The 12,311-nt window shown below is 38.2% G+C and overlaps 1 protein-coding gene across 8 annotated transcripts in view; it reads right to left on the reverse strand.

Moving 5' to 3' along the window:
- Window positions 1–1,299: 1,299 nt before the first annotated feature.
- The window catches only part of CHL1 (cell adhesion molecule L1 like), a 278,402-nt gene continuing 267,390 nt past the window's right edge, over window positions 1,300–12,311 (reverse strand). For 3 of the 8 annotated variants that reach the window (XM_028478803.2, XM_028478804.2, XM_028478802.2), the window contains 5 exons: window positions 10,089–10,250; window positions 9,319–9,453; window positions 7,555–7,627; window positions 4,775–4,987; window positions 1,300–4,556 (listed from right to left, as the gene is read on the reverse strand). In XM_028478803.2, coding sequence (XP_028334604.1) covers window positions 4,517–4,556; window positions 4,775–4,987; window positions 7,555–7,627; window positions 9,319–9,453; window positions 10,089–10,250 — 623 coding nt within the window. In that variant the 3' untranslated portion in view covers window positions 1,300–4,516. Of the gene's footprint in view, window positions 4,988–7,554; window positions 7,628–9,318; window positions 9,454–10,088; window positions 10,251–12,311 lie in introns of all 8 variants that reach the window. The other 5 variants (XM_007102002.4, XM_055079546.1, XM_007102008.4 and 2 more) reach the window with 5 other exon arrangements.

Here is a 12,311-nt window from a genome sequence, read left to right on the forward strand (position 1 = left end):
AGAAAGGTAAATGGTGGGATCTGGGAGCTTAGGAGGAGTCTGACCATGCTGGATACTGAAGAGCAATTAAAGACTTTTGTCCCTCTCTTAAGGGCACTGGAAAGTCATTTTGGGGGATCGGAATAGGGATGAAAGTGGTCCAGCTAACGTGTTCACAGGGCAGAGCAGTGGGCTGATCCAGGAGATACACAGGCAAGAATCTCAAGAGAATTTAGTGTAGGTTGAGTGTGGGGGACAGGAGAAAGCTGGGTATGAAGGATGATGCCTAGGTTTGTGGCTTGAGTACTTGGATGGATGCTGTTGCTTCAAATCACTGAACTGTGCAGTTGCAGGGCGGGGGGGCAGGGGGGAGGTGGGTGGGAGCTGAACAGCTTTGGAAGGGGCCAATTGGCCTTTGCTTTTGAAACACTTCTCCCGCAGTCATCAGCGAGCAGACATCAAAACTTCAGATATAAGAAGAATTCTGGGATAAAAATACCTGGAAGTCACCGGCCTGCATGTGACAATCAAAGCCTTGCATGGATGTGACACTTCAGGGACACAATAGAGTGGGAAACAGACTTGGAATGGAGTCTGCCAAGAACTTCAGGATCTAGTAAGTTTGGATGTCATATTTTCTTCCTGGAGAACTGCAATGTAGCAAATTTATCATTCCATTTCAATTACCGCCGTTTAGGTTGCATACAGTGACCTGTTTTCTAGATATAGTTTGGCCTCTTTTCCCCTATTACATGTTCTGAGCACATTATCTTAAAACCAAGCAGTTTCTAAACATGATCAGTAAGTCAGCTTTAAACTCAACCTCACCTTTCTAAAGCATTCCTAAGAGGAGGGAGGGAATAAAAAATATATCCTCTCTGTAAACTGCTTAGTACACAGAAAACACTTTTAAAAATCACAATTGTCCATAGATAGTCTGCTGAGCCACAGGCAGTGCCCCAATTACCTGCTAGCCTTATTTGAAAGTATAGCCTATTGGATGTTTTCTTGCAAAGCAACACTTCTACAGTGTTCTAAAAACAATCAGATGAATATACATTCATCTTAATTTTACATTATCGTAAACATAGTTTATCGGCATATTAGTTTGTAGATGTGCATGATGTTAGATGGTCTGTTTGTAAATATAGTCATTCAAATCAAAACCCTTTCTTTGTACCTCATTTACGCTCTACTAATTTAGACTTCATTTATAGATACCCCAGGATCAGAGGCAACTGAAGTTAAGGTTGATAGGTAAATTCTGATTCTTCATATCTGGGTAGAAAAGAATACAAACGTTTTTAGAGTACATGAAGGCGAACGTTTATTTGGAAAGTTGAATGTCTTGTATACCGAAAATAGTTTTTTAAACCATACATATTCATAAGTGTAATACACACACCACCTACAACACAAACACATTTTAAGCAAGTTCTACTCTGAATATTAATCTAAGCCAACAGAAAATCAGGTAAAGCAGTTTCTACATACCTTTTATCTGTTTTGGTGTTGGAATCAAACAATTTAAGATATAAAGAAAGCTTTGGCTCAACCCTACTTATTTGACTATGGGCTCACTAGGAGATACACGACCACAGATTACAAACCCCATCCCTTTATAATCAATGTAAAATGGTTACAAGAATCATATCTTAGTGACATGTAAACATTTTTAGGGTTTCAGTTGGCAATTATGTTTTAAATGCTTAGAAAATCACACCAGCGTTTCTCATTTTTGTTCTCTCTTGAGCTCATCTCTTCCGGGAATATAAAGTAGGAAAAATATTCTTTGAGACTTCCAGCATAATTTCATTGTGCTTTACACTTTTATAAACATGGATACATCTAAAATATCAGATGCCTTTACAGCAACAGAATAAATCCCCCAAATTCACATTTTCTTGTAAATACACATGCAAAATTAGTGGAAAACACTTTTGTATAGCAAAGACCCTGCTTAATTATCTTCGGATTAATCATTTTTGATGGCATGTGCACATCATACTGCTCATTGAACAGTAGATTTATTTTCTGCAGATTTGTTTTTCTATAAAAATATATTTATGTGTTCACAGGAAAAAAGTTGAGTTGGTAGGTGTGGGGTGATTTTCGACATATCCTTAGCTTATAGGTTTATGAAGTTCGAAGGCATCTTAGCTTTTATCATTTTCAAATTTTTCTTCATAAAGAAGAACACCCTGTGACAGAGAGAAGGTAACTGAGATAATCATTAGCACTTTAGAGACAGTTGGAAGCAAACGGGTCAAGCAACTTGGCTACGGTTTATGTACAAAATCAGTGCTGGAACCAGGAAGAGAGCTTGGATTTTCGCAACCCTTGGACAGCTCTCTAGGAACTGATCCCCGCCAACAGTCCTTGAGATTATATACAACCTATTACACTGAAATCCTATTGACAGGAGACTGGAGAAAGTTAGTCAGTCATGGACCTTTCCTTCTGTGAAGCTTCCCGGTAGAAACCACATGCTATTGAGAAAAGGTAACAGAGAGTGATAGCAAAAGGCAGTCTGAAAGCAATCTCATTTTTCAAATCCAAAAGTTTTGGCCGTTCAGAAAATATGAGCAGGAACAGCCTTATGACTCACACAGTTAACGGAGAACTCTACGATCTAGGAAAAGCAAACATTTCATTATTTGTGTTTCCTTCTAACTTAAAGGTAGTTAAATGGATAATAAATCTAATCCTAATGCACTTCTGAGATTACGTCCATCCTGCACGATTCTGTTGAAACCTTGTTTAGCTGATGACCAAGAAGAGCAAGTGGAACTTGCTAGTGGAACTAAACTCGGAAGTCCTAACCTTGGCCTCATCGCTAGCTGAGTACCCGAAATTCCTCCCAGTAAGTCGAAACACGATGATTCTTCCTTGAGAAAAGTTGTGCCTTAACATTAGATGGGGGTAAAGCTCAAGGGGCTGCGTGGGTGGGTGCGTGGGTCCTCCTAGTCAGGGTGAGGCCCACAGCGCCTTCCCACTTCAGGAATTCTTACTTCAGCAGTGTGGTCAAGTCCCGAGCCCACAAAGTACTGTTTTAAGTAAGACCTTCTTTTGCCGCCTATCCCTTTTGGAGGACAGACAAGGTTTAAAACGATACTTAGATGTTCCATGTGGATTATTGCGTTGACCATCATACACACTCCCTCATTTTGGTCCACAAGAAAGAGCGGGCTACATACATCAAAGTCAAGCGTTTAACAATATACACCGATGGGTACAGTTCAAACAATAAAGTAAAAGCTGTGAGTCAATTTCACTTAAACATAATTAAGAAATACACTTAAGAAGAATGTTGAGGTAAGGTTAAAAATTTTTTCCATAAAATGAGAAGCTCCACGCTGAATTTTACTGACATGCATGCACCGTCCTTCACAGTATTTCTAAACCGTTTCCATGTATAATTTTAGAAGGACGAGTAGCTCACGTGCCAGGAAATAAATTCCCTGAATTTGTACTGCCTTTGACAGAAGGAGAACATAGACAACTCTCCCACCCTGAAGATGTTTAAAGTGTGATACAGGCAAAACCTATGTATAGGAATTTCTACTGTAAACAGGTTTTCTTTCGGGGGGGCTCGGGTAGGAGTACACTCGACAACAACAGTTTACTTTGAAAAATACGGAATCATTCCCCTCAATATTTATATGCTATTTTATTTTGAGACGGTGGGAAAAGCACATAAGAACAAAATCCAAATGCTTTGTACAAAGTGTTCGGTTTGGGAACCTCATGTGATTGGTTGGAGCTTTGGAATGATGAAACATGGTGGATTACTCTATACTTACTCCAGCTGTACAGACATGCCTGTTAATGTTCTTTTTCTCACTCCAAAATAAAACAATCTCTATTTTAAATTGTGTAAATATTAACATAATATTTACAATGCATTCATGAAATATATGGAACATACCATTATACGGACATCGAGAAAAGGTACAAGCAGTCAATTTCGAAATGGAGATATTATTAAATAGATACCAGTTATTAGACCACAGCATCACGGACACCTCCTGCCTGTTGTTTCATAAGAAAACCTTCTGACCACTGCTGCTTTTGCAGCTGAATTGAGTCCACAAAAACACAAAAAACAAAGATGTTTGTAGATGTCATAAGTGATAGAAATTACAAATTGACGTTGAAACTGAAAACGGTAGACTTCTGTTTAAGCATGACCGTCTCTGGGCAAAAAGAGTTAGGAGCTCAATAAATACTAGTTGATCGTTCACCTAAGACTTCTACTACTCAAATTTTAAATAATAAATTTAGACTGTATATATTCAACGAACTGTTTTAAGTAACACATTCATTCTCTCTCTTTACGTTTTAAATAACCAGTTTGCTTACCATCTTTTAACCTGTCAGGAAGCGACGTCACTAAGACAGTTCTCCGAGACGGAATACACATGTGCATACACAGAAAACCCCCAAGGTAGCAACATCTCCGCAAACACAGTGAAGAGTAAAACCAGGCCAATATGGAGTTCACTGGATGGATACTTTGGATTCAGGTGAGGTGAATCTAAATACAGGATTTGTTCTGTGTTCTGCATTTTGAGCACCTGAAAAAAAAACAACACAGGAGTGTAGTGCTAGGTATTTCACTTTTTCAAGGCAGTGCTATTGTTCTCAACACAACTGCAGGAAGTTCAGATTCTGGATAAAGTCTTTTGCCACAGTGTTTCTATTCCTATTATTCCTATAGGAAAAGTTCTTGCTCCCTTGAACAGATAAATTTGGAAGGTTGGTGTGAACCGCTGCTGTGTTTCTATGCTCTTACGCTCGGAGTGGAAATGTTGCTGTAGAACTTCCATTGCTTTCCACCGATCCTTTCTCCTTAGATCCAGCATAGGCGCCAATAAATGACCCATCCTCACTGAATACACCGTGGTCACCTTCTCCATAGTCGACTAAGCTGTCGGCACTTTCTGTGGCCTGCATATCCCTGTTAAGGGACCGAAGGCTTCCTTTGAGAGGTTTTTCATCGCTGTCACTAGAAAATAGAAAAGAAGAATTCGACAAAATCTAATGGGAGGTATTCCCGTAAAGCAAGACCCATGCACAAGTGCTAATAGGTTTTTAAATTTTCCGGATATTCATATTAGCCCGGAAGACAAGACAGGTGAATCCTGAATGACCCCTTTCACAAAGAAATGTTTAAATCGTCATTACCGATCTGTGTCATTCTGAGTAGTTGAGAAACTCACGACACTCCTGCTTCCTTTTAAAATTGAGACATGCAGATATTCAATGTGTTGATTACATAGAGAACAAATGTTATTTCCTTCACTTTCATCGACCTCTGGAACCCTAGTCTCGAACTCAAGTCTCGGTCTTCTGTCTTCCTTTACCTTTGATCCGGCATGTTCCTCCAAATCCCTCCAGAAATGTCTCTTGTTTTGTTTAGGTTAAGCAATCAAATTCTGTTTCTTGTAACTAAACTCAGGTGTTTTAAATGAGAAAAAAAACTGGCATTTTTAGAACAGAGATACAACAAATATCCTACATTCATTTATGCTTTGCGTTCTACAACAAAAGCCAGTCTGAGTTAGTTAGTTAGTAAAAGGTCTATAAAATGATATAGTTTTCTTACTTTCTAGATGATGGGTTCTTTTTAAAATATCAACTTCCATCACACTAGAAAGCTGTACACCAAATTAGAAGATTTTATAAAATTCTAAAAAAGGAACATTTGGGCGAAAAATATAATGAGCGTGCTATTAGCACTTGATAGTATGTGGTAGTCACCGGTGCTGGTCATCAAAGAGGTCCATATCTCAGCTTTCTGGAAGCAGGGCAGGATGCTACTTCCCTGCCCTCTGAGTTACGCATTGCCATGTGACTTGCTTTGGCCAAAGTGAGCGGAGGTGACGTATGTCACTTTCCAGCCAGTGCTCCATTTGCCATGTTCCATTTCCTCTGCTGTGCTGCCCCGCAATGCTCGCTCACCAGCCGGTGCTCCCGTGACCAAGATGGCTCGAGCCATCTGTGTTGCACACGCAACTTGAGAAAGAAAAATATATGGCGTTGTTTTCAACGGCAGCATGACCCAGACTGTCCTGACTCATACGGTAATTGGCTCCCCCACTGGGATGCTACAGTTCTAAAAGCAAATACGAAGGAAACAAAAAGACAACATGTGGCATTCCCTTAAGGACCAGGCCACGAATAGCGAAGCAACTCTTAGCAGAAGCTGCAAAGATGAGAATTCACGTTATGTAACTGTCTCCTTGCATAATTTTCCAGATAAACGTGTAGTTTTGGGGGAAGGTGATGGAAACTGTCTTAACTAACAAGATGCCAGGTGAAAGCTTGCAGGGGATGAGTGTACCCGTCTTTTTACAGCAGCAGCAAAATATGAGGGAATGGGTTTTAAATTAGGCATGTCTTCGTTTTTTCCTCACAACATCCAACTAGTGATATCTATCTATCTTCCAAAAGTATTTTCAACAGTTGCCACAGGCTCTCAGTGATCCCTGCCTTGTGGGATTTGAGTCACAATTTCCTAAATTTGTATAATTCCAAGTTTTCTCTCTCTCTCTCTCTCCCTTCAGCCTTCAATGCTCCTTCTCCATGGAAACTACCTCAGATGGAAGAAAGAAAAGTAAGTATAGCACAAAATAGAGCCTAGAATGAGGCTCAGACGTCCATCAGGTAATGCAGGATGGCTACTCAGAATACTCCACATCCCTGATTCTACTAATGATCCAGGGTGAGGCCAATCAGAGCCAATCGAGACCATTATTTGATATGGATGCTGGTCTCGTGTGCCAACGGCCATATATGCCTGGAAACTGTAACCGCTCCTTTGGCTGCAGTATACAGAGGCCCTGACTGAAAACAGTGGCATCCTAGAAAAGAACAGGTAAGAAAAGAAGAGGTACCTACCTCATACCCGATTGCCTGCTAGTTCTCCTACGTGTGACCCACTTTTATACCGTCGTAAGTTTGGTCTGGTAGTTAAGAGTAATGCAGTCTTCTGCATCCTTTCCTCCTTTGGAATGGACCCTGCCCAGAACTCCTCTTAGGCAGAAAGGGTGGCTCCCTTTTCCGTGCTCTTATTCTCTTTCATTAACTACAGTTACTTGCATTGATACTTTTTTCCTCTGAAGATTAGGTTCATCTTGAGGACATGCTCTGTGACTCGATCACCTTTTAGGTACACACCGCAGGTGCACAAGATACGTGTTTATGGGTATAAACTGCGTACAGCATGGGTTCACAGTGGCCACGGTGAGGAGAGACTGCAAGCTGTTTTAGCTAGTCCATCTATAGATATTCCATCTAAATAACAATAGTGTCCTCTGCATAACACCTTTCAAGAAAAGTGTCCTGTAGCACACACACTACCTAGATAGCAGTTACGTCCCCACCTCGGCACAGAGAAATTTGATTGGGCCACTTAAGGCCCTTTGTTTTCTTTTCTTTTTAAACAATCTCTTTATAGGAGTATTAAAATATAGTCCTGTCATCGTTAAGAAGAAACACTTTTATATTTGTAAGCTTCTAACCTGACCAATATGTGCGCTGCTACATTTTTCAATGGAACCTAATGTTTACCTGTATTCACCAAAGGTTTCGTCTTTCACTGACTGAACTTCTGGGTCTGGATGCAGATCTTCCTTTTCTTTTACTGAAAAAAAGGGGGAGGGGAGTAATACAAGTAATTTTTAAAGACATATTTAACAGTGCCGTTGACAGCGAAAGTCAGGTTTGTTGGGGTTGTACCTATCACCCATCAGAGTTACCTCTGCCTTCGAATAAAAAAAGAAAACGGATTCTCTGGCTTGTCTTTATTTGTCTTCCGAGTTACAGGCTGCTGCAGATATGCACACAAGTAATGTAGTGTTCTGTGGGCAACGCGTCGTACTGGAAGAGTCCATAACTTGGTTATGGTCTCTTAATGAAGACCAAATTACTGTATATACATTTTACTATCCTAAACTTTTTGAAGATGCCATTGGCTGATAGCACATCTATGTCATTCAACTAAGGGGAATTAAGAAAAAGTCAGTCCTTTGGTGGTTCTCTGTTACTCCAAACTGCCTCAGTAAGCCGAATATTCAAGTCTATAATGACATAGAATAAATTAGATTTATGCTGCATAGTGGGATACAGGCCAAGGAGGCTCTTGCTTCACTTTACCGGGAAAACTCAAACTAAAATCCTTCTTCCTGGCACCTTTTACTACTACCTGCCGAGACCTGAGAGTTTCTCTTAGTTGTCCTAAAACTGAAATGCTGACTTCTTTTTCTTTTCTGGGCACGATTTGAAGAAGCTTCTTCAGAATTTGGATAGGGCAATATTTCACAAATGACAATTCATTGGGACCCTCAAAAGGAAACGCTCTCTCTCTTTAAAGTTTCCAGTTAATTACCTAGAGTGTTCCCTAGTCATTAAAAATCTAATTCCTAACAAATTCAGTGTAAACAAGACAAAACATGTATAAGGGCATAAATTCTGTGTAACTTTACAATTTAGAAATTATTCTCTTGTTTGATTGTACAATATACCTAATGGGCTCCCCAAAATATTTGCTGGATGAGTCATAAGCCAGTAAAGACTTTCACACTGATCTGAACATCAACAAACGAATAGCACTGCGATCGAAATCTTTCCCCCTATGTAAAAGCATCACGAATGCTAAGCAAAAATAATAGTAACAACAAAACATGTATATCTGAAAGACAAAAGAAATTTGGAAATTGAATGAAATTAAAGTAAAGCCAGATATTAATTAATAATTAATTAATTCAAGAGGCAGTGTATCCGATATATGTCATGGTAATAAGAAATGCATTCCCAGCACGGGTTAAGTTTCACACAGTTGACTAGCAGAGCCAGTACTATTAGAATGGACTAATGCAGAACAGCTCTGGGTCATGAATGTGTAGAGAGGCGTGCTATAAAGGGGTCCTTCTTTAGACATTAAAATGTACGAGTGTGACTTAGTAACAGGTCTTACCAACATCTGTGATATTTTACAGATAGGAAATAGAAGCTTGGAAGTATTATATGTCTCCCTAGAGCCTATTTCATATACTAGAAACAAGAAAACAAGTAACCACCTAGAGCCTATTTTATATACTGGAAACAAGAAAACAAGTAACCAACTAGAGATAATATTCTAGGCCACACGCATCCCCTTTGGTTAGTTAATACAGGAACTTTTTCTCCCTCTCAGTGTACTGTATACCTAATGTGCTAATATCAGTTTGACTTAAATGTGTACTTAAAAAAAATTAAAGATGTCTCTGAAGATGGCCTCCGAGAAATTAAAGAGAGTTTAATAAAATTCAAAGTCATCTTAAGAAACAACTTTACCTGAGTACTTTCCACCTTTGTTCCTCTTCACAAAGCAAACAGTCAACAATATTAGCGTGAGAAGAGCAATCGCACACATCAATCCAATAAACCAGCCTTGCGTGGAGATGTCATCATATAAACCAGCATATTCTGCTGTACAAAGAGAAGTCACACGTTGAGCACTAGAAACCGTCTTTGGAATTATGCCCTTCTGGGGAAAATTAAACATTTTTAAACGTACAAAATAGCATCAATTTTATTTTTTCCTTGGAGTGACCCTAGAGGGAATGTGATTTGAAGGACATTTCATTGGGAGAATACTGATAAATCATTTAATCAGTTTTTTAGAAAGGGCCCTCTCAAATTGCATTTGATTCTGAGGATGAAAACCAAAGAGAGACAGTAGAGACAGATGCAGTTAAATACAGCAGCAACAGCCAGCAAGCAAAAGCACAAGCTGCCTCGGTTACATGCAGATTGCCATGGAGACTCTGGGGTTTCGGTTGTGGTTTTCTTTTTGGTTTCTGTTATTAACACACGTTAATTAGCAGCAGACATTTTTAGGCAACTACTCTGGTAAAAACAATAAGGGATAACTCGGACCTTGGTGAAACATTTTTCATTGTGACAATTTGAAAATGCTATGCCCAAACAAATGGAAACTACTGTTTTTATAGCTAACGTACTTCCTATTTTTATCTTTAATACACGAAGTATGTAACATTAAATAATCTACCGAACACAGATGTATTGTCTAAGATGGCTCCAAACGGAGTCTCATTTCTCACCTCTCCCTCTTGTCTCAATTACATCTTCAAAAATGCTATTGTTATCAACCCAGTTCTTAGTCAATAGGCGAACTATATGTTCAGCTCCCGGCTCAAATGCCTCTACTGGGTGAATCTTTTGAGTAAGATTTACTCCTTCTGATATCTTCCCGACACGTTTACCTAAGAAACGTACACAGTTAAATCATACGAATCGTCATCACTGAAAAGTAGGACGTGAAAAGTAAAAAAGTATTGTTATTTGAGATGAATGAGAGAGCCCTTTGTAGCATTTTTTCCCTCAGTTTCTGAATTATCAGAAGATCAAGAAAAGCAACGTTTCAAGATTTTTTTTAATATGCTGATACGGAGTAAATGAAATGAACAGAATTCATGTCCTTTTAAGATGATGCACTTACTTATTAATGAAGTGATACTATAAATCCGCCTGGTCCTACGAATGGTTTAAAACCAAACACAGACTTCAAAAAACTATATACAATGTCATCTGTTGCAATTTGGACTTTCACAAACCTAGCAGGGACGGAATGTGGCAATTTTGGCTTCTAAGTGAAAGCAGATGGCATTAAAATCTTAACTCTGTATTATTACTTCTTTTTGCCTTGGCTGTCCTTCGTAAATATCGGTGGAACAGCATCACAGTATGCTCATATATTAAATATTTGACAATTGTAGAAATTTAAGCTACATCAAAGTGCAGGTTTACAGGTACATTTAAATGAAATGCACTGAGATTTTCAAAGTGAGAAATTTACACTTTTCAAAAGACACGTGAATGTGTCAATATATTAATTGTAGAATATCAGTAGCAGATAAAAATATGACTCGTGTCGTTGACATATACATTTAATGTCTAATATTATAACAAAACACCTAAAATATTTTTCCTTTTGATCCATGCTTTTGCTAAGAATTAACTCAATAAAATAAATGTAAACCAAGAGATGTTAACAAGTTATACGGAAAATGAAATATATTCCATGTTGAGAATATTAGGAGTTACTACACTGTTTTAAATGAGAATGTGTCACACGTTAACATTTAGTTACAACTTTTCACCACAGAGTAAAAATTGATTATATAGTTACTGATAACACAAGGAGCGTTAAAGAATGGCACCATGGGAAAAATAAGACCAGTTGTATTAGCTGAAGAAAGCCTTCAAGACTGAGCACCATTAAAGCCAAACACAATTAATTTTGCCTTTGAAAAACAGAAATTTAGTGTTAAATTAAGTAGCGCAAGCTTTTGAAAAATAGAGCAGAGCAAGTGTTTTATTCAAACCAGTAATGACACAAAAAAGAATATTTCTGATTAACTCCATGTTTTCCCCCAGTTCGATTATGGAATGTGAGCCACCTGAAACTCAGAGTGACAACCAGAAAATGATGGGGACAAAAATGCTTGTGTATCAAATCCCATTCTCTGATTTAATGCCAGATGACCTTAAAATGTGCCATCTATGCAGAGAGAAGAAAGATACACAGAAATACATTCCAATTTGCACAGAAGTTATCATTTTTAGAGTATTCAGTGATAGCAAGATGGATTTCCTCAGTAGAAGTGTATATATATATATATATATATATTTTTTTTTTTTTTTTCTCTTTTTCTCAAAGATCATGCCGAAATTGAGTGGCAGAAGATTACAGTTTCTTTCCTGTAAATATGGCAAGATTGGCCTATAGAAGGAAAATCAGTGTCAACTAGGGAAGGGGACAGTAGCTGAAAATGCAGAATCCTGAAAAAGAGCACAAACATACGAGTAAGAAACATTTTCAAATTACAACACATGAGAGAGTGAAGAAATATGCTGTAAAACACTCAAGCACATTAGTTATATCTTTAATTTGCAGGAAAGATGTAGCATCATTTATAAAACCACATAAAGAGCATTTTCTACCCTCTGAAAAGAGTTTGTCAAACATAAACACAACCAAGCCCAAATTCTCCAAATATTTCCATAGATACTAGAATGCCTAACTATTTTAAGGCAATTTTGTGAATTTTTTTTCTTATGTGCTTCAAATTGGCAGGAATGGGATTAGCATTTCCGACACATACTATGGTCTTGGTCCTAAAAAACAAGAAACAAAAAAACCCTCTCCATGCCCTAAATTCTGTTTTAGAAAATACGAAAGTTGCATATTTACATTACTACTATTCTGACTTATTTTCTTTGTGTTGAACACTTGATACCCGTTTGAACTCTTGAGAAAGAAG

This window comes from Physeter macrocephalus, chromosome 18, assembly GCF_002837175.3.
Source record: "Physeter macrocephalus isolate SW-GA chromosome 18, ASM283717v5, whole genome shotgun sequence".
Taxonomy (NCBI): domain Eukaryota; kingdom Metazoa; phylum Chordata; class Mammalia; order Artiodactyla; family Physeteridae; genus Physeter; species Physeter macrocephalus.